The sequence below is a fragment of the Apteryx mantelli genome, chromosome 19, assembly GCF_036417845.1.
Source record: "Apteryx mantelli isolate bAptMan1 chromosome 19, bAptMan1.hap1, whole genome shotgun sequence".
Classification (NCBI taxonomy): domain Eukaryota; kingdom Metazoa; phylum Chordata; class Aves; order Apterygiformes; family Apterygidae; genus Apteryx; species Apteryx mantelli.
In genome coordinates this window covers 16,840,767-16,866,780 of record NC_089996.1, presented here as the reverse complement: position 1 = coordinate 16,866,780, position 26,014 = coordinate 16,840,767, and the positions used below count along the sequence as shown (strand labels likewise).

The 26,014-nt window shown below is 45.2% G+C and overlaps 1 protein-coding gene across 2 annotated transcripts in view; it reads left to right on the top strand.

Annotated features, from left to right (window-relative positions):
• Positions 1-14,296: 14,296 nt before the first annotated feature.
• RPTOR (regulatory associated protein of MTOR complex 1) overlaps positions 14,297-26,014 on the top strand; it is a 171,455-nt gene continuing 159,737 nt past the window's right edge. For both annotated transcript variants that reach the window (XM_067308133.1, XM_067308132.1), the window contains exon 1: positions 14,297-14,474. In XM_067308133.1, coding sequence (XP_067164234.1) covers positions 14,313-14,474 — 162 coding nt within the window. In that variant the 5' untranslated portion in view covers positions 14,297-14,312. The remainder of the gene's footprint in view (positions 14,475-26,014) is intronic.

Below are 26,014 nucleotides of genomic sequence, written 5' to 3'. Positions count from 1 at the left end.
CACGCCATGGTGGGGATGCTGGTGGGCTGCGGGACATGCTGGTGCTCAGCCCCGGCAGGGCCTGGGGGTCTCTTAGACCAGAAGCCAGCCCAGGCTGCGGCCGACCTCGCCAAGGGTGAGGGGCTGCCAGCCATGAGCCGGCCCCACTGGAGCAGGGGCCAGCGACGTCCTCAGGAACAAGCTGCAGTACAGTGACATTGGTGCATAGCTCTGCTATGGCTGCAGGAGAGCGATTGCCACTGCGCTTCTCCCTTTTTAATCAGGAAAAAAAAATCCCCGGGTAGTATGTGGGTCTGTCCTTGGTGGAAAGTTAGTGGCCATCAGAATTTCTGCCTTTCTCATCTTTGGTTCTTCAGCCAAGACCAGTTGCTCTTCAGCCCTGGAGGAAGGAGCATGTGTTCATTCCTCCCAGCCTTCCCCGCTCCCAAGGGACCTGCGCACGAATGGGGCAGTCTGGACCCCCGTAATTCCACCTCCCTGAGGTTCTCCTAGAAACCTACCTGTCGGGTTTATCCTTGTCTTCTCTCTGTGGTACTGTATTCTGTGGGATATACCTCTTCTATAGGGGATACGCAAACCGATGAGAAGGCTAGCTTGCAAACAGCCTGCGTAAATATGCTTCTGATTATACCATGGGTGAATTTGGTCCTCTCAGCTCACTTCATCGCCTGCTCTACTAAATCTGCACTGCAGCAGTCCATATGGCTGGAGTATTTACATAATGCCAAGTTATCCTGTGAAATGGGAAGCAATTAATTTTGATTAGTGAAGTGGGTCAGTAAAATACAAGGGCTTTCTGTCCGTGGAGCAGTCTATTGCAAAGATGAAATACTACCACTTCACGATGCTTTCCTCTTCCGTCTTGGCACTAAGGCAGCCCCGAGGAGCCCTCCCAGGAGCTGCAGCATGAAGGAGGTGTTCACAAGGCTTTGCGCATGTGACTTTGACACCGCCTCTGTCGCAAGTGTTTATCTAACCCCGACGCACCACCACGGCATGAGGTGTTTCCTCCCCAAAGGCATTCTCACCTGCCTTTGGGAGGCCCTTGTCCTCATCCAGCACTATTTAGTGGATTACAGTTAAAACAGCATCCAATGGCCAAATCCAGAGGTTTGGTGTTGGCGTCAGGCACAGCAGAAAGCGTATGACAGTTGTCAAAAAAAATTCTCTGCCACAGCAGGTATGACCATCAACCCGCAGCCTAGGGAGGCCGGGGCCACACTGCCACACAGCCAGCGGCAGGGCGAGGACCTGGAGGTGGCCAAGGAGTTCGGGAACGTGCCGGAGCGCTCAGCATTTCGTGGCACCGGCGCTGGGACCCCGCAGTGCTGGGCATGGGTGTCTTTCACCAGAACTGTCCCAGTGCTTGCAAGGCCATGCAGACTGGTTTTATGTAGCCCTCCCAAGACTCCTGATTATTATATCCCCTGATAGCGCCCGTGCACCATAGTTCAGAACCTCCTGAAGTCGGTGAGGAACTCGCTCCTGCTGCTGTGTGCTTTGCTCCAGGAGCTTCTGGGGAAAAAACCTGCATTTTCCTCTAGGTTCTTCACTCCTGGCTTTAGTGCCCTGGTTGCTTTTCCTCTTCTTTGCTATCTGTGCTGTGCAGCTTTGAATGCAATGGTGACGGAGCAGAGGGGAATGGGCAGGAGGACAGGCTCTCCTGGACAGGCCAGTCTCACTTGTGCTGTTTTTTGAGAAAAGGGATGCTATGGAAAGGGCTGAAAAGACTGCAGGTCTAATTCTTCTGCCACTGGCAGGAATGTAAACCAAAAATAATGCTACTGCAGGCAATGTAATTACACCAGTGTAAAACTGATCTGAGAGGCAGCTGAATCGGTTCCCACTTCTGTTAACATCTGCATGGTATTGACAAAGCTGTTCATGTCACTGAACCAATTTAACTAGGAATCTTTTGTCATCCACAGTACATTATGCTGAGATGAGACCAAGGTGACAGGTTCAATAAAATAAACACTCCGATACTATGGTGATGGAGACCGTATAAATACCTAGATAGGAAAAAACAACAAAGCTGCACTACAATAGATAAGCAAAATAACCCCTGTGTCGCCTAATGCAAAGAAAGAACTAGAAAATGTGATGGAGATTTCAGCTCTTCCAGAATCACTGAATCATGCAGTAGGATCCATTATTGCTTTTGTAGATTTAGGAGCTGTATGGATATAATGGAATAATGGAGCCCCTATTATTTTTAACTCTTCTCTTACCACTTCCAACAAGCTCTCTGCATCTGGCTGGTTTATCCCTCTGGGGATGATACGCGCTGAGCACAGCTATCAAGGACCCTTGGAGATGATTTGGTTCTGAACAGGAGCCAGCAGGCACATTTGTATTCATGATGGATGGGCATAATTTCGGACAGTCCAGGGTGCTTCCCCCAGGGACCAGAAGCCCAGAGGCCACAGGCCCTTTGCCACGGCCAGTTGTCCAAGGCGGAGGTGATGTATGTAAATACTCAATCTGTTCAAAGCTAACCTTTGTGTAAGAACAGCAGAGTTACAAATGCATAAAGGACATTTTTTAAGTGGACAAATCTCTTTAATCCTGGAAGCTGGAGCCCTGGGGAGCTGGGAGCGGAAGGTCTCCCTCCGGTTTGTGAAGCCTGCTGCACATAAAGCTTTCTCCTGCTGGGTAATGCTGATTCTGCATTTAAGTCTCCTCTGTGCAGTGGGAGCAATTTGATCCATTATGGGATAGAGACAGCTTTGTGATGGGAAATAGTAATGGGTAGGCTTCACTTAGCGAGAAACCCAGCTCTTCTTGCTTGTGCAGCCAGCTGGTACGCAGCTGGGCTGCTGGTTGTGCCCATGTCGTCTCCAAGTCCGGAAGGACGGTCCACTCCAGCCCCCATTCCTGGCTCTGCACCCCCATCCCCAACATGCCTGAAGCAGGACATGCCGATAGGTATCCGGATGGTCTTGTAATACAGGGGCTATTCTGAGAGAGACTACACCAAGGACAGGATCTCTGATCACCCTGCAACACCGTTGTCTGTGCTTGCTGCTAACTGGATCCCAGGTGGGGAGAGAGATGGATCCTTGTTAAAGCCCCGCACTCGTGTAGCCAGACAAGAAGCACAAAATGAGCTCAAAGCCCTGAGCTGCTCCATGGTTAAGTTTGCAAAATAGTGTATGTGCAAAATCTGTTTTACACCTTCTAAAATCTACAGATCTTATTAGAACAGCTTGAGCCTGGTGTGCAGCTGGTACAAACACACTGTTTGCAAGGTGGAGTACTCCCTTCTCTAACAGACAAACATGTTGGACTGGAGTTCTGAAATTGCTGCATTTTGCTGCAGTCTTTCTTTGCAGATCTCTCCCTCTCTGTTTCTCTCCCTCTCTCTCTCGTGCACGCACATACAGTCTCTCCCCTTTTTTCCTTCCCTTTCTCTCATTGCTCCTATCTCAAAAGTCAGCTTCCTTCTAAACTGCCAGACATTTACATCCAGTGAGAATGAAAAGTGTGTTCTTTGTACTAGTAGGTCTCCGTGATGCTATAAGGACACGGATCCTTTCATTACAAATAATTAATTTAGCTATATATTGCATAACATCCTAAAAAGCTTTCTAGGGCAATCTCATGCTAGCTAGATGCACAGCTCCTATCAATATTACATTACATTTGGGTACAACAGTTATGAAGTTTCATTAAAAATTTAATTTGTGGTTTAAAACTCAAGCATTCCCTTAAAAGCGTGGCAGAGAAATCATTTTGGCTCCTTGAGGACTGATCTTGCGTTAGCCAAAATTGCAGGGAGAGCTGCAGCAGGGGCCCTGACACCTTGGTGCTGCTCCCTGGACGAGAAGCCAACGGGCTGAACCAGGAGGGGTGGCTCATACTTGGCAGCTGTCAGTACTGTTGTCCTGTTTGGTTCCTGCCAGCTCCAAGATGCTTTTTTGACTACAGAGCGTAAAGCAGAGTGTCCCTGGATAGCAGCCACAAATGAGCGCCAAAAGGCCTTTCCGGGTCCCCATTCCCACCGCACCCCCTCCAGCCCCGTGCGCCTCTGCGACGCAGCCTGCGCAGGGAGAAGACGGGAACCGGTGTGGTGGGCAGCCGGCGGGGAATACGGGCTCTGCCCCCGGCGCGGGACGGGAGCTGCTCTGCGTCGTGTGCAGGCTGCCAGGGAATTGGCTCCTGAGCCCCAAATCCCGAAGGAGACGGTGCTAATGGCTTGGCAGAGATCACAGGCATCGCTCTCCTCGCTCTTACGCTGGTGCAAATTAAAAGTCTCTTTCCCGTCAGTGGAGTTGTCCTGCAGCGGGAATCGGGAGACGGGAGGATGAATAGGGCCTGGTGTCAGGTTTTGTTAATGACGTTTTGTCGTGACTCTGAAGCAGCAGATGTGAATGGAGGCAGGTTTGAAACATCCCACATCCACCTCTCAGTTTCAGAATTGATTTATACAGTAATTTCCGTCCTTATCTGCACACGCACACACACACCAAAAGAACCAATGGCTTTGCCTTCCAGATCATCCCTCAGATAACTTTTCGGCTCCCTCGGGGTTTCTCTGCTGCAGGAGAAGGCTGCGTGCTGGCGGCCGTGGACCTGGCCCACGCGGGACCTGCTCCTGGCGGCCCGCGCGCCGCGGCCCAACGCCGGCGTGAGCGGGCAGCGCCTGGGCAGAGCCCGTCCCATCCCCTGCGGCGGCTCCCAAGCGCCAAACTGGCCCTCTCCCTTATGAGAAATGTATTCGTAATTTTTCTTTTCTGTCTGACAAAGGCAGGGAAATTGCTTTGTAGGCAGGGCGGGTGTTCAGCAGTCAGCATGGTCCTGGTGGGTCTCTGCGGAAGATCCCCCCCCCCCCCGTGCAGAGGGCACCCTCGGGAACTGGGCTCCTAAATCCCCTAAGCTGCTTCGGTGGCTTTGGTGTCCTTCTGTAATCCCTCTGGCATTCCGGCGGGGAAGCCCCCCGCGTCCCGCTGCGCTGTGCCTCTCCCCACCCTGCCCAGCTCCCTCTTCCCGGCAGAAAAGGCAGCGAGGATGAGAGGGAAACATCAAACGCCGGCGACACTGCTGATGCCCTAGTTTTCTTCTGTGATTATTTATTATTTTGCACAGTCTCTTGCTCTCTCCTTCTCCCCCGCTCTCTGCTCTGCTGGTAGCGTCGGTGGAGGCTGAGCACGGCCCCACGTGCGCCTGCGGGACGGATCCGCGGCGAGGACGGAGCTGGGGCAGGACGAGGCTGGCGGGAGCCGTTGCCCTTGACCGCTGCGAGCGATGACCCTTTCCCAAAGCGCAGCCCTTAGCGGGGGGCAGGAGCTGCGCAGGGAGAGCGGGCGCCGCTCTCACCGAGGCTGCAAAGCGCGGCGGAGCCCAGCGAAGGCGTCGCAGCCGCGTCTGCGGCTGGGACCCGGCTGGGCAGTGGCAGCCCCGAAATAGCCCGCGGAGGCAAGAGCGGGACTTGCAAACCTGTAGGCTCCTCCACACCTGGAGCGGTGCACGTTTCATTTATTATTTGTTACAGCATTTTGCACATTACGTCTAGAATTACAGTGTCAGCCAAACCTGAGAACGTCAGCACTGCCCTGCTTTGGCTTGTGCGTGATGTCAGTATATGCTCCATGGGTCGGATTTCTTACGCTGTTACTCCTCAGTGCTTTTCTGTATGGAAAATGCAAAATAAGTGAAGTTGTGAATGCAGAGTACACTAGCTACACTGTACTGCTTTCAAGGATAGAAGCTCTTGGCATCGTCTTTGGAAGTGGAGTAAGCTTCTCATGCCTGCCACATCCTAGCTGTTCAATCAGCGCTTTAATGGGTAGTCATTAGTGTACTATAAATTCACACCTCAGATTTATGTAGTGCTTATTTTACCACGTAGAAAAGCCTTTACTTTCCAGCTCTGTGGATGTTCCCCAGTGTAAATGGCAGAAGGATGAGTTTGTGTGTATATTCATCTCACTTCCATTAATTATAATAAGACTAGTCACATTATTTCTTAGAAACCTGCTGGAATTTCAGCAGCTGACTTATTACCCATGAAACCCAACAAGACTTAGAAAATAGATGTTGAACACCGTGTCACTCCATATCAGGAATACGAGTTTGAAATATCCTAGGCATAAGGAAAAGGTTTCAACTGAGGTATTTCATTGGAATAGTAAAAAGAGGATTCGAGGCACATGCTGATTCCATGGATAACTCCATTCCGATGTGTAGGAAGAGATTGTGGGTTTTCTCCATCTAAAAGCATGTTAATGCTTAATATTGCATGGCCCAGCCAAAGCTGTTTTTTTTACATTCAGGGTTTATCTTGTTTGGATGCAAATCTGAGTTGTTGCCTCTTTTACTGACCGTCATAAAACCAAATCCAATGGTTCTGATCCGGGAGTAACCTCGGCATCCTTGTGCCGGGCATTTCCAAAGGCTGCTCTGTGAAACAGAGATCCCCAAGCTCAGAAAGAGGACACAGTATGAGGATCACTTACCCCCAAATTTTCAGAAAGATGCTGAATTACTTTGTCTTCTGGCCAGCTCCGTTCTAGTTGAAAGGAGCGTCAAGCCAGCCCACCTCAGTGGGAAGGAGCATTGACAAGGTAACTGCAAAAAGATATACCAGAAAATAGGACATTTGGTCTGAATGCTTTTGACAGGTTCAGAAGGAGCCAGCAGAGTTCCCTGACTTCTATTTTTAGTGTATTAGGGGCTGTTTCATCGCTGAGTCAGGGCTGATACTGATCTATAATAGCTACAGAGTGTTTAAGGAAACATTTCTGCCTCTAAAAATGAGAAAGCCAGCAAATGTCTGCTGAGGTGACATCTATCATGTGTTTTTAAACACACATAGCCTGATAACCTAGCAAATTATTCAGATTGGGAATAGACAAAGAGAGATAATGGTAACAAATGAGCTTACATTTATATAATGCCGCTCATTGAGATGGATAGCAAAGAGGTTTGAGAACTCTATTAACGGATTCTACAAACTATCCAATCTATTGTATCCCCAAATGTATTGAGTGCAGCTTCACTCAGGCTTTATGAGAAAAACAGCTCCATTAAGCAACCAATTTTTGTCAGTCTTTGGAGTGGTCATTTAAGTCTCCACAGTGCAAGTAGGAACACAGAAATCTGTACATTTGTCAGTGAACTAAAGCCACCTTTGAGGTGAAATACAGCTGTTGTCTCACAGTCTAAATTACTTCTATCTTCTATACTACCTCGTGTCCAAGGATGTCAAACACACTCATTAACTAAACCCTACAGCGCTGAATCATCCAGAAACTTACCCTTTCATAGCTCAGTGGTGGCAAAGAGAAAAAGTAGAGCCCCCCCCAAATTTTCTGCTTCTAGTTGCTGTGTCACCTCGTCTCTCTTCCTTTCCTGGGTGAAGAATTTCCCCTGATGGCCAAGTACTTATTCTGAAAGGGCAAGGAGAGATTTTTGACCTAATATTTATTCTGGCCTTTCAACAAGAGAAGAGAAGAAGAATGCCGGTCGTATTCCTAAGGGAGTGTTCCCGACCACGGACACAGCTTCGCACCCGCTTTGCGTCTCCCATCATTCCCAGGCAGCTTGCACATGTGCTTGGCCACAGCAGCACACGGAGTCAGGATGAGCGGCAGCGGGCGCTTGGGAAGAGTGGGGTGTAAAGTGCTCTCGGCCCTCGATGAGCCCCGTCCCCGTTCCCAGAATACGCTGGCTGCCGGTTTCCTCCGCGCCAGCCACGGGATGCTCAGTGCCGATGGCAGGGGTTTTTGGAGGGCCGCTTTGGTCCTTCGTGCCGTGCTGGAGAGGCGGCTGCTCTGCAGCCCCTGCGGAGATGCCGGCCCCTGGCTGAGCAGGGTCGGTGCCCGCACCTGCGTCACCGCGTATTCCCCTCTCTGTAGCAATAGGAGCTGGAATAAGGCCCAGCATCCCTATGCTTTTTTAAAACTGTGGTTTCTTCTGCTCCAGGTTTGATTCACCTTCTGTCCTCCATCTTCTCACGCTAGTCCTTGTCTTGGCAGGGGAAAGCTGCAGATTTCCTGCTCTTCCTCGACACCGCCGGCGCTCCCTGTGCCGGAGGCAAACTGCTTGGAAAGCAGCAGTGCCAGCAGCGATTGCTCGCGAGGCGCAAGCTCGTGCTGCGGCGCCTTTGGCAGCGGGGCAGCCAGGCGCTCGGCTAAGCCCGGCCCAGCGGGTTAAGGCTGCGGCTGCTCCTTCCCGGGCAGCGCGCATTCCCTGCCTCCCGCCTGGGCACGTTTAACGGAAACGAGGGAGGAAGAGCGTGCCAGTGCTGGGAGTGTATTCTCTGCTTCGCTTTCTCGCAGACGGAGGTCACTGGGATGCTTTTACAAGAAGCAGAGTTAATTTTACGAATCGTTTTTGATGAGGATTGGATTTGGCACGTAACATCAGCCACCCCCTCTTCACCTGCCCCGGTCCCATCCTCCCCAGCCTTGAATTCCCGTTTCCGGCCTCAAGTCTCTGATTCACATTTACTGCAAGGAGACGAGCGCGGAAGTCTGTGTGCTGTGGATGCATAAATAATAGAACTGAACTCATCCTTAGTTAAAAATAGATATTCTTCCTAATAAATATTTTACCTACTGTCTTTAGGATATAAAGCTCCCCTGACTGAAGTGTTAAAACAAACCTTGTTGTTACTCCCTAAATGCTTAAAACAACCCTGGTTATGGCTTTACAAATAATACTCGCTCTCTGATGAGAGTCTGTGTTTGGGGAAGATATGCGTTTGCATGCACAGGCACACAGGCAAACACACTTACTCTTAAAGCCTTAAAAATAGTAGCCCTGAGGCTAAGGGCACAGACCTTTGAGTCTGACTTTGATTCATTTGGTGACCTGTGAATTTGGCTAATGAAAATTAAAGATAAAAATCTCGCTTGATATTTATGAATAACGTTCTCTTTCCATATCTTTCTTTCTTCTTGCCCAAGAGTGGAATTAGAATTAGTCGGCTGAATAAGGCGAAACAATGGGCCCTGACAGAGACTGAGATAGGAGAATTTTTCATTAAAAAGAGTGGCAGGCGGGAGAATTTGTCAAAGTGTATTTCTGGGAGTTGATCCTGCTGCACGTTTTGGTCTCTGGGACGTCACGTTACGTGCTTTACTTGGCGTGGTGATTCCATTCCCTAGACTCCCTGGAAAGACGGGTTTTACAAATGCCACTTAATCAAGAGCAGATTTGCTAAACTCAGGCTCAGCTTTATAAAACATAAGACTGGGCTTGGAACACACGGGTCTGAAATGCGGTGAGCTCCCAGGAGGAAGTGCCGTACGCGAAGCTCTGCCTGCGAGCGCGAGCGTGTGCACGTTTTACGGGGCAAACCCAGCCGGGCAATAAGTGCCACCAGCAATTCAAAGGGGGACACTGGACCGCAGGCAGGCGGATGCGCGAGTGCAATAAGCAAACACAAACCTGCGATTAGAGCGAGCTGGATGTTTGAGTAACATACGGGTTATCAAGGGCCCACTGTCAACACGGAAGGAGGCATTGACTGGGGTATTTTGGAGGTCTGTCCAGGACGAGAGCTGCCCTGATAGTTCCTGTTGATGACCTGGACGATGGATGAGGAAGCATGCTTACTAGATTTTCCGACTCAAGCTGAGCGTGCCTCAAGCATGTAAGGGGCTGGAACTGGAATTCAGCGTGGTCTGGACAAACTGGAGACATGTAAAAAAATTGGCTTTATTTCCATATGGAGAAGTGCAACGTTCCACATGCAGGATTTGGGCAGGACTAATAAACGGTGCAAAATAGAGAACAGGTTAAAGCATCTACATGGCAATTCCAGCAAAAAGGATCTGGGGATTACTGTGGATCATGAGCTGAACATAAGTCAACAATATTTTCTTGTTTCAAAAAGAGCAGCTACCATACTGGGAGGTATAAATAAGCAGTCAGTGAAAGGTGCATAACCATCCTTCTGCCCCAGCCAGTGCTTGTAAGGCTGTGCCTGGAGAGTGGTGCCCAGCCTGGGAAACAGCGCCTCCGGAAAGGTGGGAAACAGCTGGAAAGAGTCCGGAGAAGAGCAACAGGATGAGGGGTCTAGAAACATGATCTGAAAAAAAAGGCTAAAAAAATGGAATCGTTTAGTCCAGAGAAGGGGTGACTGAGAGAAGACTTAAAAACAGCTTTCATGTACATATCAGGCGTGAAAGGAAAAGATAATAAACTGTTTTCTCTGTCTGCTGAGGGTAGCAATGAAGTACCCACTTTAATTTTAAGATGGAAATGAGCTGTTCAGAGCACATTGCCTAGAGAAGTTATGTAGTCTCTGTCACTGGAGGTCTTAAGGGCCTGTGATACTGCAGAAATATGAACTAAACACTATAAATAAATAAATAAATAAATGAAAAGAACATTAAGAAAGCTCAGGCATATCCTGGCAGCAGAAGCACATGAGCAGCCTAAATTGTTTACTCTAGTGGCATGGGGCTTGCTGTGGTCTGTCCAAGTTGATAAATATTTTCCCTGAATAAAAGCTGCAGAACTTTCTCTGGCATGAAAGAAACCAGGACCTGACACTGGACTATAGAGTGAAATGAAAGACACCCAGGGAAAGGCATCACTTCTAATGAGTAATTTTTATGGAGATATAAATGGAAGATTATTTATGGCTCCCTTTGGTCCTCGTTCTATAGAAATGAAATAAGCTTTGATTAAAGCATATAGCTGCAAATGATCAAAGAGAGCCTGTGACCACCACCCTGAAGATTTTCATTATCAGAGAACAGATGCCATCAGGGCCAAGTGCTTGGCAATGTGATATTTGAATAAATCAATTCATTCTGATTTCCATCAAAACTTGCAAAATTAGGAATTCAAATGGAGACTGGACCCTGCTGACCTGCAGCATTTGTCCTTTAGAAAAGGATATTTGTGAGGCTTAGTGAGAGATCTGATAAAGTGTAGGTGTATTTTTTCATTTGTTATTTACTGGCTCCAGTCAGTTCACAAATTCCCAATCACGAACTTGCTGAAAGTAAATGTTATGCCCTTTTCATCATGCATAAAAACAATAACATGTCCTTGGCACATAGGTTATGTCATCTGAACTGTCCCATAGCATCCCCCTTGCTAAGGTTAGGGGCGTTTTGAACGTTCCTCTGCTTAGATTAGTCCCCGTGGCCGGCGCTGTGCGGGTGCAAGGGCAGGGAAGGCAGCCGTCACCCCGCGGTGGTAACTGCGGTGGGGCCGTGTAGTGCTGCTGTGTGGCTGGGGTGTACACGCACACCGATGATGTCCTATCCCAGCCCATTCCCGGCTGAGCTGCTGCCTGGGGAGGGAGTATTTCCTGACTGCAGGTACTTATGGTGTATTATTACATATAGAAAAGGCGTAGCAGCCTTAAGAAGGTCCCGAGGAGCTTGTGAGGTCCCTCTGTCTCCCAAGAAGCCAGCCTTTCTGATGTTCCCCTCCTGCAGCTCTTCTGCAGTGCCCCAGCAATGAAACCCAAATGCTTGGAGGTAGCAAAGGCTCCATCCCGAATCCCCACGCAAAGGCTGGAGCAATATGGCTGTGAAAACTGCGAGAAGAGGCTGCTGCGTGGAAACCGCGTTGCCAAAGGGGCTCTGGGCTTTCCGCTGCCGCAGAGAGCAAGGGGCAGGGCAGCAGCGGACAGGTTCACGTAGCCTTAGGTAGGTTTGCAGCTATGTGGATCTGTATCGCCACGAGCATGACCGCTTTTATTCTTCCAGGGAAGTCTGTATACAGCTTGATCCAGCGCAGCGTGACTGCGAAGGGCTGCTAAGGCGGCGTTCTGCACCTATTTGTGCAGGTAGAAAGACCTGCTTGCAGGCAGGGACCTTCTGCCAGCCTCTTATTCTAAGGCAAGAAGTTCTTCATGATGTATTGGTTTAATTTGTTATTTTGCTCAAAATCTGGAGCCCGCAGGCTGACCCAGCAAGGAATAGGGGGTCCTGAGGCCACTGCCATGCGTCACATACTGCCTTTGGTGCTGAGAAGCAGGCAGCATGAGGAATCCCAGCCTGGAATCACAAGGAAAGATGTCATTAGGCAGAGCAGGGTGGCTCTGCAACGGGAACAGTGATGTGGAGAGCCGCAGGTCCGGACTGAGGTCCTCCTGGGGAGTGTATGTCTGGGATCACGGGGGCCGTGCAGATCGGAGCTGACGCTCTCGCCGAGCTGTGCAGGGCGTTTGCCGGCAGCCTGCTCTCGTGGTCTGGTTCCTGTCGGGACAGTGAAGCCATCGCTCGGGCTCCATTCTGAGGAGTCTTCCCCCGTTCCCCTTCCCCACAGGGCCCCTGTCACGTGGAGCAGAGCAGAGACGCTAGAGAGGAAGGGATTAAAGAGCTGGGAACACGGAGACCCTGAAATGAAGGGGAAGGATGAGTCCGCACAGGGAGCAGCTACTAGGGAATGGGCGAGCACGGCTTGTCCGGCACGTGCCATGGACTCAGCCTAGCGGACCGTGAAAACACAGGCTTCTTATCTTCAGTAATCACCATTTAAAAGCTTTGCATATGTGCAGTGAGGCGGATTTGTGCTCTCTGCTCTCTGGCAGCTGTGCCCTTCAAAGGTATTTCCGCTGGCGGCTCCCGAGGCTGCACAGCAGGTTGCTCTCGCCGGACAGGCGCCGACTCCAGGATGCGCTGCCTAATGCTCCGTCAGGGTCTCGGATTAGCAACCTCACTGCACAGCGCAAGGGTCCATCTGCTCATTGAGGCATTTCGGCTGGGGTGGGTTGGTTGTGCTGGGTGCTCGAGCTGTGATTTTTCAGGTAACGCATTGAGATTGTCACTCCTATTTTGTATAGCTGCCGCTGGCATTATGAATCTGTTAAAGGTTAGCAGAAATGCAACCATAAGTGCTTTCCATGCCGTGATCATTCATTTTAATAACAATCATGTAGTTATGATCAGTCATCAACATAAAACACCCATAAAACAATGAATCAGTTCACTCTGTAAATCAAAGGAACAGAAGAAAATGTTGGCCACCCCAGGACCGGAGCCTTCAAGAAACGCTCTTTTCCAATCAATTGTGGAGAACAGCCTTTGCATTTAAAATATTTCATGAATGTGAACACACTGAAAATGTTAATGAAAATTAATATGGGTCTATAAATCAAATTGTACATGTATTGTTTGATTTATACTCTGAAATAATTTTTATGCGCATTCAAAATCTACACAGGAATGCAGTTTGGCTTGACTACTGCTAAGAGCAAACACTGAGGAACTCCATTAAGAGCAATATTTGATATTAACCTGCAGTCTTGAGTACGGTTTATTTGATAGTAAAGAGGATACATTCCTAAAATAATACATTTGCTTTTCCTTATACAGAGAGTGAACATATGTTAGATGTAACTCTGTTGAAGTATGTTGTCCCCTTTCACTATTCCTCTGCTTTTTTGCCCCAGTGTGAGTGACAACACAACTGAAATAAGGCCCGAGCGGCGGCAAATTAGACTAGTCACTGTGCCTGTGCCACAGGAGCGTGTGTTTGGGGAAACTGGGAGGCAGCAGGGCTGGGCTGGTGCTGCTCAGGGCCAAGAACTGGAAATCACAGGTTTATTTGTATCTCTATTTAAGATGACGACCATCGGGGCTGTTATCACTCGGCGGTAAGGTGGTCCGAGAGGCTCGGCGTGTTGTGGAGTCAGTCCTGGGCTGCTCCAGGTGATGGCAAGATAAGTCACGTTGATTTTTCTGTGCATTCGCTTTTAGGGCCCCAAAGCACTCGATGACTTTGTCTGTTCTGCGCTCCAGGAAGCTGCGCCCGGCCCCGCGCTAGGCCCGCGGCAGGATGCGCTGGGCGCTGGTTACCATGGTAACGCGGGGCGGGCCGCCGGCGCGGCGCGGCGCGGCGCGCAGCCGGCGCGGCTTGTCCCACGCGGCGGCCTGTAGCGCGGTGCACTGTGGGCCGGAGGAAGATGGCCGCCTCCTTGATGTGTTGGTGAGAGGAGTTCGGCTGCCCGGCGCCGCAGGACGAGCCGCCCCGGCCCCCCCCCGCCGCGCCTGGCGCCCGCCCCGAGGCCGCAGCTCGCCCACCCGCTTGGAGCCGCGATGGGCCGGGCGCGGCTCCCGCCGCAGAGAGTGCAGGGCCCGCGGGGCTAGAGGCGCGCGTGGAGGCCCGGGGCCCCGCGGCCCCCCGCGGGGCCGGGAGACGCCGCCCGCCTCGCGGCGCCGCCGGGGCTGCTGCCCGCCGGCCTCCCCGCAGGCGCGCGAAGGCGCCCGCGCCCTCCCGGCCCGCCGCTGCCCGCGCGCCTGGAGCGGAGCCGCCCCGCCGCGGGCAGAGGCTCCCCGGCCCCGCCGAGCGCCGGGCCGGCCCCCGCTGCGCACTTGTTGCCGGGCGCTTCTCCGCCGATGGAGTCTGAGATGCTGCAGTCGCCTCTCCTGGGGCTCGGGGAGGAGGATGAGTCTGACCTGACCGACTGGAACTTGCCCCTGGCCTTCATGAAGAAGAGGCACTGCGAGAAGATCGAGGGCTCCAAGTCCTTGGCTCAGAGCTGGAGGATGAAGGACCGGGTAAGGCTCAAGGGCAGGCTGTGTTTCGCGTGTGTTGGGGGGAAGGCAGCGAAGAAGAAGGAATAAGAGCTTCGAGGCTTTGGAAGTTCCAGCTGCAATTTATTTTCAGATGAAGCACTAGGTGTTTCACGTGGTAGTCCAGCTAGCCTTGAGTTTGTGTGCTTGTTGTATGGTATTAGGGGAAGTAAACGTGCAGACAAGTCAAAAATATTAATTGCTAGTTCATAAAGTATTACTCTTTTGAGTAGCTCCTTCATTTAAGCTCTGCAAGTGAAATTTGGCTGTATGGTGTTTTTTCAAGAAAGATAATAATTAATGTGGTCTTAAAGAGCTCTCTGGATCAGCAGGCTAATGATGCAAGCACAAGTTGCGATAAATGTTGTCAATGTAGTTGTCTAGTGGTGAAGATACATGGAAGTTTTGTGGGTTTTGAAGTTTGCCATCCACGTGTTATGTAGAATATATGAATAAGGTGTTCTTTGCAAGGAGAAAAAAACTGAGATCATATGTTTTTGGAAGCAAAAAATATTTATTAGATCAATTTCTTATTGCGTTACAGCAAAGTGCTTCTCCTGTGTTTGAATATATGTTCCCTATTACACTGATAAAGCCTAGTGCATCAGACAAATATCCCTGCCAGGGTGTCTGGAATCCTCTGCTGCATCTAAGCACCAACTTAAACTTTTCTGCTTAAATGAAAAACAAATAAACAAAACATCCTGGATAATCAGCTCCACTCAGTCTGTTCTTGGGATCTGCTTTGAGCTACAGGATTCCTGAGGTCTTGGAGGCATTCTGCCCATATATGTGTGCATATGAATGTGTGTGAATACTTGCTGTGTTTCCAAATTTCTCTCTTCTGTGACTGAAACTTTTTGAAGAAATAACTTCTTTATCTTCACTTCTGGAAGTATTTCTACTATGTTCTATCTACGTGGTACCATAGTAGATTATTTCTAGGTTCTCTGATGCAATGGTAATCCATTCATGACACCTTTATTAATAATCCTTTCCATATACTTTTCTGATATTTCATATCTTTCAAAGAGTTGAAGTGAGTTATTCTTAATGCTGCATGTTTTACAATGTTCAGAGAACAGCTGAGATTGGGGTTCTGTTGCACCAGGCACTGTAAAGAGGAGTGTAGTCCCTCCCCAGGGTTAAACACTGTCTTAAAAAAAGAGAAGTTAAGGAGTGGATTATAGAAGTGATCAAGCAAAGGGGTCATGGGGACAATGTCAACTTTATATTAGGTGTACAATTTAAAAAAATGCCCATTTGTTATATGGGAAGGGCAAGGGAGCAGAGAAAGTGAGATGATAGTATGAGGAATAGCTGTGGAATGAGTTTAAAATGAAAAAATAGGTAACAAATTTACACATTTGAGAGAGATGAGTTTTTAAGCTACAGAAAATACTACCATTGGTGTCTGTTTAGAGTGGTTCTACAGCACATTTCAGTCATGTTTCAGCCAAATGATATTAATCATGGTTGTAAGATTTTTGGGGAGGGACTAAATTTCTGTTATGCTCATGATCCCTTTTGTGACCTTGCTTGGGAACTATTGGTGAAACTCCTAGCTATATCTTCTTTCCAGAGGCATGGCTGGGAATGAAGATGCTGTACACAAATCAAAATGTTCCTAGAGGGGTATTCATCGAAATGGTTATAATTCTCAGAAATGCTGGGCAATACGTAGCTCTGCTTGGGGCCTGTTAATGGAATGGCTTGAGATTTTGGATTAGAATCTAGTTTAAATGAGCCACAGAACACAAAGTTCTGTGGTATGTCTTCTTTAAAGGGTTTTGGCAAAGAAGAGATGCTGTCTCTACTAGACTGTGGAGGTGTGATGAGCTTGCTTGTCTATTTTAGTGGTCTCTGCCTTCCTGTGAAACTTCCTGTTCACTTATTTCCTGATCTGCAAAGCTGTCTTCTTCTAAATGAGGAATGATATTGACCTGATCAAGATAATCAATAGATTAAAGTATAAGTAAAGAGGTATTAATCAGCTGTCTTCTCTGTATTTGATTGCTGCCTGTGTTTCACGTGCGTGTTACAGCCAAAGGGAATTGTTTTAATGACAAGAGCAATGGTTACAGTAACTGCCACAGCCCAGTTCCTACCACCTTCACTCCTACGGAGTGGTAATTTCTTCTTTTAAGGGTCTTCTGTGCTTTGAGTGCTGTTTTGAGTGGTATGGTGTGTTACTCGCTGTGAAGGAGCATAGCAAAATCGGACCCTGAGTGAATTCATTCTCAAAGTTACTAAGAGTCTTATTTTTGTAAATGAAGAAAATAGGAACAAATCTTAAAATTTCAGTTTTGTTCTTCTATTTTTGTAATCCTAAATGTGATTGGAACATCTAAAATGAATGTCATTACTTGTTTCAAATTAACTTTCCTTTATATGAGGATCAGTGGTTCTAGTCATATGTCACTGTGTATCTGGACAGCTTTATCAATTACTGTTTGTCCAAACTTTCCATTTTGAGTAACCCCTTTCAGTAGGGTTATAAGCGTATAAAGAAAGCACATAAAACATCTGAAAGAGGAAAAGGAGATAATTTGAGAATATTCAATCTCTTTTCGTAGTTATTTTTCATATGTCTTATTTTATTTAACTTTTTTTATCTAGCATTGGATGTCTCTTTAACATTTGATGTGTTGTAACAAACTTATCGGAACTTCACATAGCAAAAGAACAGATCTGAAAACCAGGCATTTAGAATTTTATAAGGAAATGGACATTTACTAAACATCCATTCATCCCTTTTCACCCAGATAACTAAAGTTAGGTCAATCCTGCTAAATTGTTTATAAAATCATATAATCTGTTCTGACCTTGTGTTACATGAACACAAGGTAGAAGACCAAGCTAGTTCATGCTGTTATTATTTCACATAAGCCAACTGAAAACAGCTGTTGAATGTTATGGGTTTGTCCAGAAAACCAGTGAACTTGATTAAAAATGTAGAAACTTGAGGTTTGCTTTTTTATTATAAAGCATAATAGTAGTGTAACTAATGTATAGAGAAATTATATCCATTATGATTCGTTTAATAGCTCACAGAAATTGATGGAGCTTTAGAACCTTCTACAGTAAGATGGGGAATGAAGGCTGGGAAGCTCTAATTATGCGTTGTTGTTGTTGTTGTTGTTGTTATTATTATTATTATTATTATTTTAAAAAGCACCAGGGAATCTGGAGTGAAAAGGACCATATTTTTAAAGTTTTCTGAGTGTCATGAATCGGAGGTAGTAGTCTGGATTCTGTATCATTAAAATCCGGTAGGATGTGGCTCAGAGGGTAGTCTTTGCTTCATTTTTTTGATGGATCTTACTAATGCTAATTAATAAATGGTATATTAATGAAACAGTGACAGAAACAGAGTATGCACTGTCTAGATATTCCTCTTGCCTTTCTCTTACCTTCAAGATGAGGTTCATTTTGAGCAGCAGAGCACCACATATTTTAAGTACAGCATGCAATTGTGTTGTTGCTGGACTGGGTCACTGTTGATCACTGAACTAGTGAAGAGGAAAATGAATTAGGAAGAAGTAAATTGTTATTTACTTCATAGGTGAAATCTGAGGAAGTAATTTATCCTAAAGTAGCTGATAAGTGGTAAGGCAAATCTTTAATTGGTAGTTTATGAAGAGTATGCTTCTGGCTACTTTGAAAACCACTGTCTCGGATACTTAAATAAGCCTAAAGTGATTTCTGCCTTCTTAATGACTAGAAGGTGCAGATTCTCCTGTATAAAGAATGTAAACCGGCTGGCAGGAGGTTAGCTTTTTCAGTTGTACCTTCCAGAGTTCATAGTAGGAATCCAGATGTGTGGGTGTCCAGGATGCACAAGTTCAGTGTCTATTCTAATGTGGTGGGATTTCTCCTCCTCCTGCGAGGGAAGATAGGCAGGAATCTATCAGCTGTTGCTGTCAGGAAGATAATACTGATTGTTTTTGTTGTTGTTGATTCTTCTGATTTCATGTCATTGTTGTGTTATACGCTCTCTGGCATGATAAATAAGTTATTCCTATCATTTTGTTGTCTTAGCTGGCTTCAAAAAGTCTCCTCTCTTTCCTTGCTTTAGAGCATTATTTCCCAGTGATCAAAATTTTATGTTGCAGCCATGCTTGTTTTGGTCAGCATTCAAGCTCCCTGATACCTCCGTAGTTGCTAATTGAATTAAAATGTAGTAATTTCCCTCCAGTCTCAATCTGCCTGCTAGTTTGTTGCATTCTTCCATATACTGTAACTCCCTTTTCTTGTCTATAGCCACCTCTTTCCAGCAGCCAGGTCTAATTCGCTTCAGACGCTATGTGCAACCTTTCTTCTCTTCCAGATGCTTTTGAAAGAGATCTCGAGGGCTGCAGAGGATATACCTCTCATGTCTTGGTTTCTATTTCAGAGTGTGAAAAGCATTCCATTATTCTGAATTTGATAAATCAACTCGTCAAAGCTTAGGATGAGAGCCTTTATCTGTATATAAACACTTAAGCCTATGTATAATTAAGAAATTCTCAAAGGTTAACCAAAACAAGTCTATATTTAGCAGAGTTGCAAGTGAGTCTGTGGCATCTTTTTTCTCCATGTGAATCATGGAAAAAACATAGGCAGAGATGGGTCATGCTCTTAGTCATCGTTATGATGACCTTCTACTAGTCTTGAGTTCCACTCTTCCTAGTGCCATTTGCTAATGAACAATCTTAATTTTACTATAGCTATAAGAAATGATTGCACTAAGATTTTGGAATGGAATTTCTCTCTTTTCTTCTTCTTCTTGCTCTGTAGTTCTAAAAAAACTGGACTTTATAGGAGTTTGAAGGTTCTTTAGAAGACAGGAGTCTAATAAGAGGGAAGACTCAAGAAAAATAATCAGTGGTAAATCTAGATAAAATAGGTGAGCATTCACTTGCCCCCCTTTCACCCAGAAGGACAGCTCTGAAGACATTTTATCCTTAGTCTCCTGCTTCTGTGGCATATGTATGCCATCGAAGTGACACTGCTTTGATCTATTATTTATTTAAAGAATACTTTTAACACAAGAGAGTTGGAATTATGCTTTGTATATTGAATTAAATCTCACAGCTTCAGTAGCAATCAAGTCATGAAACTTTATTAAAATAAAAAAAATTCAAATACACCATTTTTTTACTGACAAGTTGCTACTAAATTCAGAATATTTAAATAAGCTACTCTGTGCTTATATTGATTTCTAAAATAAGCAGGGAGCAAAAAAGCTGGTTGTAATAGTTTTATTTTAACATTTTTTTTCCAGCTGCCTCATGACTTGCAGAGTGAGAACTAAATCCTGTTTTTATGAGAACAGGAACAGACAATTAGGTTTCTGTGGAAATGTAGATTAAAACAGGACTGCATGCAAATGTTCTTAATTCAGATGAGCTTTCTGAGCTTACCTGCCTGAATGGTAAATGTTTCATGTGTCAAAGGAGATTATTGAAGGCTGATAGTACAGGAAGTTTGTGCACATTATTTCAGCCTGAATTAGTTGTTTCATTCTAAAGAAACTTTGCAGTTACCCCAGCAATGGAAGTGGCTTGGCTACCGCTTGCCCTTAGAAGGGAGGAGAGAGATTAGCTTCAGCACCGCAAGTGCAGTTTATTGCACGTTCCTTGCGTGATGAAATGAGGCAGCGGGAATCTGACGGGCAGGGAGAGGATGGGACTGCACATTTTGGCAGCAGCCTTCACTTTAGATTGGCTTAAAGTTGTAACGAATTTACATCTTAAATGTTTGGTTTGTGTTTGCTTGTACATGATCATGGACTGTAAACTGTGTTTGTGTTTAACCAGCGGGTTAGTCTGGGATCTAAACCAAGTGATATGTGCTCTCCGTTCTTCCCTTCGTATGAAAATAAACTCTTAGTATGGCCCTGAGAACTGGTAATGGTGTGAATCTTTTCTCTTCTAGGTCAGTGGTTGAAATCCATTTTAGTTCAATAGTACTAAAAATGGCAATTGCTGATCAGTGAGGTGTGTGAATTGAGTGAGTAGTGTAGGGCACCTGCTGGTTTACAAATGTCTTAAAAAAACAAACAGACAAACAAAGCAAAAAACCCCAAACTGAACCCCCTGCTGGAGGTAATGAGCACTGTCATCAGAGTTATAGATTTGTGTCTTCTCTTATCTAGAACAAAGATCATTTTGAATTAAGGTGGTTGTGTATTGATTGGATGGAGTTAGGAAGCCTGTGCTCTATCTACCACTGCCTACAAATGTTTTTATGTCTAAGCAGAGAGAGAACTTTGATTAGCAGCCCTGAAGAGTATAGCTAATCACACGTTTTAAAAGAAAAAGATCTTACCTTGGTACACCGGCAGCAAACACTGAAATCTTCAGCTCAGTCAATCTCCCATTCCAAGAATTTTCTTGCTTCACCTGAGAGCTAGTGAATGTAAAATGAGTGTTATTTGGTGTTACTGGCAATATAATCCATACGTCCCCTGAACTTTCCACTTCGTCTTTTCCAGTAGTGCAGCCTGATTATAACTGACACAAATGGTAGGCAGTGATACAGCTGTTTAGTATTTTGCTACAGGAAGGCACTAGGCTTTAACTTCTGTGGTATACTTAACTAGCTTAAAGGGAGTATTAGAATAACTCCATTAGTTTCCATAATTTTTTATAATGAGCATATTTAGGATTTGGTTTTTTTCCACAATATTGTTTTGAGGACTTTTTGCAAGATAATGTGTAACCTGTTTCTGATGGTTGAGCATACAGAGTAAATGTGTAATTGTAGATACATTTGTCTGCATGTTCTTTAAATCGAGCTTGAAACTATTTTTCTTTAAAAACAGGCTGTTTGAAGTCAGCAGTCAAACTCTTAGATAAGTTCAAATTTGTGCTAGTAGAGAGTTCTATATGTGGTGGATATAATCATTCACTTGCATCAGTTACTGTTGTGTTCATGGTAACTTTAGATTAAAATTGAAGATGTTCTGGTGCATCCAAACTTCACATTCAAATGTTTTTTCTTTTATTATTCAAGATACAAAGTTTTGAGATAAAACCTTGTGTCTGTGAATTATCGGTCATTCTAATTTTTGGAATGACAGTGATCACAGAATAAAAACATGCTTTACTGTAGAGTTTTTCTAGTCATTTGGATCTGGTCATTCTCCTTTTCCCCTCATGGTCCCTCATGACCAGGAAACTCTGTAGGGAATTTTCTGTGGTCCCTTAGGAACTTGGAAGCAAGTCAGATTTTTTTTGTTTTGGCTTAAGGCTTTAAAGATTAGAATAGGCAAAGTATATTAAGCATTGCAAAGCTCCAAGTTTGGTATTCCTGCTTCTACCAATTTGATGGGAAGAAAATAGTTCTTGTAAGTGAAAAATTATAATGTCTTGGTAGACAGAAATGACCAGGACACTTATTCCCTTAAATAGCTCCCTGAGAGTACTTGGCTGTAATTACATTTGCAATGTGAGTAATAAGTGATAGAAATGCAGTGTAATGTGTTGGAAAGGAACTGACAATGTTATCACTTGCAAAGATGATTTAGAACGGAGAGAGAATTCACCATTAGCAAATGGAATGACAGAAAATAACTGCTCCTCCCCCATTCAAAAAGTATTCTGTACTAAGGTAACTGAACATATGGTATGTGCAGAGGAGATGGGCAATATTTGTTTATTGCCACTTACAACATATATGTTGCGGTGACTAATTCCCCCCTGCCCGTTTAGCATGCTTTTAGAAATTTGAAAGGCCTGTTAATAGAAGACAAGGCAAGAATATACCCCTGGAAATATGTACATAAGTGCTGGACTATTACTGTAAATTGCATACTTTAATTAAAAAATATTTATTGCTGTATGAGGTTTTTCATCTAGTTTCTCAAGTGTGGCAAATGTTAATAAACATTGGTAGCACCCTGAATAGCCAGATGGTAGTAGGCTGTTCCACATAAAGCTCTCATGGAGAAAACTGTGAAACATCTGTTCTGTTGACACCTACCACTTTTTTTATTTTGGCATTCTGTATGTTCCAGTGGCTGAGAGACAGAAGGTTATGTGAACTTTTTGGAAATGCTTTGTTAATGCTTCTCTGGTTCTTATGTTTCCTTTCTCTACCTGTGTGTAGATAGGGAATTTTGAGGCTTACAGGCCTCCTTGGAGTTTCATTTTGTTTGTCTTCCTGGGTTATGTAGGTTTTGGGGGGAGTTTGGGTGTTTTTTTTTTTTCTCCTGATACTTTTTTTTTGATTAGCTTGCTGGTATGCTGATCTTCTACCCTTGAATGTTTTTGAAGGTGGCTGTTAGCTTAGTATGGCCACTGATGACTGAGGGAGATTATTGATTGTTCTTTGTCTCTAGTAGTTTTAACTGGCATTTCTGAATAAATTTGATAAACTTGATAAGATGTAAATTTGATTAGATGTTTTTGTGATGTTCTTCTCAACTTCTACAAAGAATGTACTGTAAATGTCTCTTTTAATAACTCATTTAATGAAATACTTAACAAAAACAGGTCCGTGTTAGTGATATTCTTTAATGTGAAGTTATGCTGTAGAGTGCAGTAGGTAACACATAGGTTTGGGGCCTGAAGAGCTCCTGCTTGCTGGGGAGAGGGGGAAGCACTAGTGCCCGGGCATGTCCGGCGGTGCGCTTGGACTGCACGCCCGGCAAGCCTTCCACGGACCAGTTCTGCCCCTTCCCATCCGAGTTACCCCATCGCTCTGAACATCTCTTGCTCTGGTTACTGCATTCTGCACCCCCTTTGCCCACACTTTCTCTGAAGGGCCCTTTTCAGGAGAACTGCCTCACCGGAGCAGGAGCAGCCGCTTGCCCGGCAGGTGTCCTCTCTGTATGGGCTACTGCTCTTCACTGCTCACCTCCCAAGACCTCTGCTGCTTACCTCCCAGGCCACTCCATGCTTGCTTTCCCTGCTTTTTAAAGGTAAAAGGGTACTTAAGCTGCCCTGGTTTCTTGCTTGTCTTCTGCCGTTTTAGAACATAACTTAATGATTCCTAGGCTGCTGTGCTGCTTTTCTTACCCCTTCTGTAGAAAGAAGAGCAAGTGCTTCTTTAGCCAATATACGTTCAGTTGTGTTTTTCACTTCATCCTGGACCGCTGGGCTTTTGAGAATTAGCTGTGCTATTAGTTTTCCGTTAGGCATGAAACAGAGACCAGACTGACCTCTGCTGCTCTCTAGATATGAACAGGTCATAGACCTGCACTTTATCAGATTCCCTTAAAGGTTCCTCTGAATGTCAAAAGGACAACTTCTTAACCCAAGGCAAGTACGAATCTCTTCAGCACATCTTTTGTTGGAGCTTTTTTTTTTTTTTTTTTTTAACTTTGAAACCTTTCTGTAAATATTATTTGTGCCTATAGAGAAGGAATGCAGTACAATAACTGCCTTTATTACACAGGGAGGTTTTATAGTTGGTGGTGTAATAAGTCAGTGTCATTGGCACTTGGCAGAATAAGTGTTCCTTCTTAGGTTTGTACCTTTTTGTCCCAGTGGCTCCCGCAGTGACACCCTCACCAATAGTTTTAATTTGGTATTTTTCTGTGTTGTGGCAGGGTGATCTACAGGAGGAAGTGGCTTTTGTTGGGGGCAGCGAGAGATGGCAGTGTCATTAGCTGCACATTGCAGAACAGAAAAAAGGAGTAGTGCCTCAAAAGTGTGCAGAAAAGTCTGTGGTAGAAAGTGATGATTCAAATCCCTCTATCGCTCACTGTATGTCCTGTCATCTAAGTGGGGTTCGATACTCGTGGCATTCCCTGCTTGACTTCCATCTAGTCTGACGAAGCCTCAGAAAGAGGCACGAACTACCACATAAATTCCTCTAAGAGAAGCTTGATTGTTTCCCCCTCAATGATTCCTCCTTTCTCTCCCATTCTTCCAGGGCACATCAGCAGTAAGAAATTAAAGTCCTTGAAGTGATCAGCTGGTTGAGTTTCATTAGGCAGGAGGACACTGTTCTGTTCTGTACAGCTCTCAAGCACTTCCAGGCATCTTCATCTCTGCTTTCCTAACTCTTCAGTTTAAATAACAGACTTGATCTCATCTTTTTTTCTTGTTCATTTTCTTCTATTTGTTCCCCTATGCTCAGAAAACTGTTATTTAAAAAAAAATAATAATAATTTAATGAGGTTAAACGTAGCTCGGGGACTCCACTTAAAGGGGACAATGTGATTCCTGCTCCCATTATACACTGTGTAGCATAGACTATTGAGTTGTTAAAGATCTAAAAGTAATTTTCCAGGAGTAATTGGAAATAATATTTTTTAAGGAAGATGAGGAGGTAAGTCAATGCATAGGAAGATGGATGCTTTTTTAAAGATAGTGCTAGAAAGGAGTGAGACTGCAGTGGTATGATGAGAAGCCTGGATAGAATGCAAAGCGGATAGAGTTGTGCTGAGGTGAGAGGAAACCCACTGTCACAAATCAAACTAGGAGTAAGATCTATGAATGTCTTTAGGTGATCATTTTTGCATGTTTTATGAAGGAAGCAAAAAGATAATAGAAGTAAAATAATTTGCTTCCTACTATTTCTTATTGATTTAAAGGAATGATTAGCAGGGCCAAGAAAACACCATTTTGGGTCTATACAACTCAGCAGTGTTTTAAAAGCAATATCTTGATGCTTTGCTATGACAGAGTGAATCAGCCTCCTTGACTGTGTAGTTTTTAATCTTAAGAGCCGTTCTGTCATGCACGATTACATTTAATCTCTGAGGGCACCTTCAGAAGCTGAGGTCTCTGGGCCATAGCGTGTCAATTGGTATTATTCCCTAACAGTCAGAGAAGGTGCACGCTGTTCTTGGAGCAAGTAAATAGAAGTGTATATGTATATCTTGCATATCGATTGACAGTAGTAATGTATCTTCAAGCTTAAGAAGTGCTTATAAAGTAAATAGTGAAGCTGGCAGTTAGAAGTCTGTTTTGTGAGGAGCTGTGTTAGCACTGCTGACTGTTCTTGAACTTTGTGTAGTAGCTGCATTCACTGGCTAACCAAGGCATGTAAGTGGGGAGCATGTTGGACATTATAAACCTCTGAAGGAATTTTGTAGCAGAAGTGCAGAATACAGAGGTTAAAAAAGGAAAACAAACACTCGGAGGAGTTGGTCTAGGAATCTAGTATATGCTGTCACAACAGTCACAGCAAGAACTGACCTTTTGGACTACAGATGGCTGAAGACTACCTGCAGAGGTGTTGAATTATTAATGTTAACTTCAAGTTTTTCTTTACATTCTACTATTTTTATCTCTGGAGGAGCACACTGAGTTTTTTTGTAATGATATACTTCTCTTATACTGTATATAAAAGCCTCCTTGAAAGTGAAAGCTCTTCCTTTTTAGATGTTTTACCTTGTAAAAGCTACAGATGAGCTAAAGAGGTTTCATGAGGACTGGTGCATGTCTCTTATTTTGGTATTTGGCCCGCTAAAGAGAGGATCCATTAAAAAGAAAGACAAACACTTGATCTCAGTCCTCTCACACTGTGGTGTGAAACTTGTGTAAAATGGTACCAAGTTAGAACTTGATGGTATAAATGACTGCTCA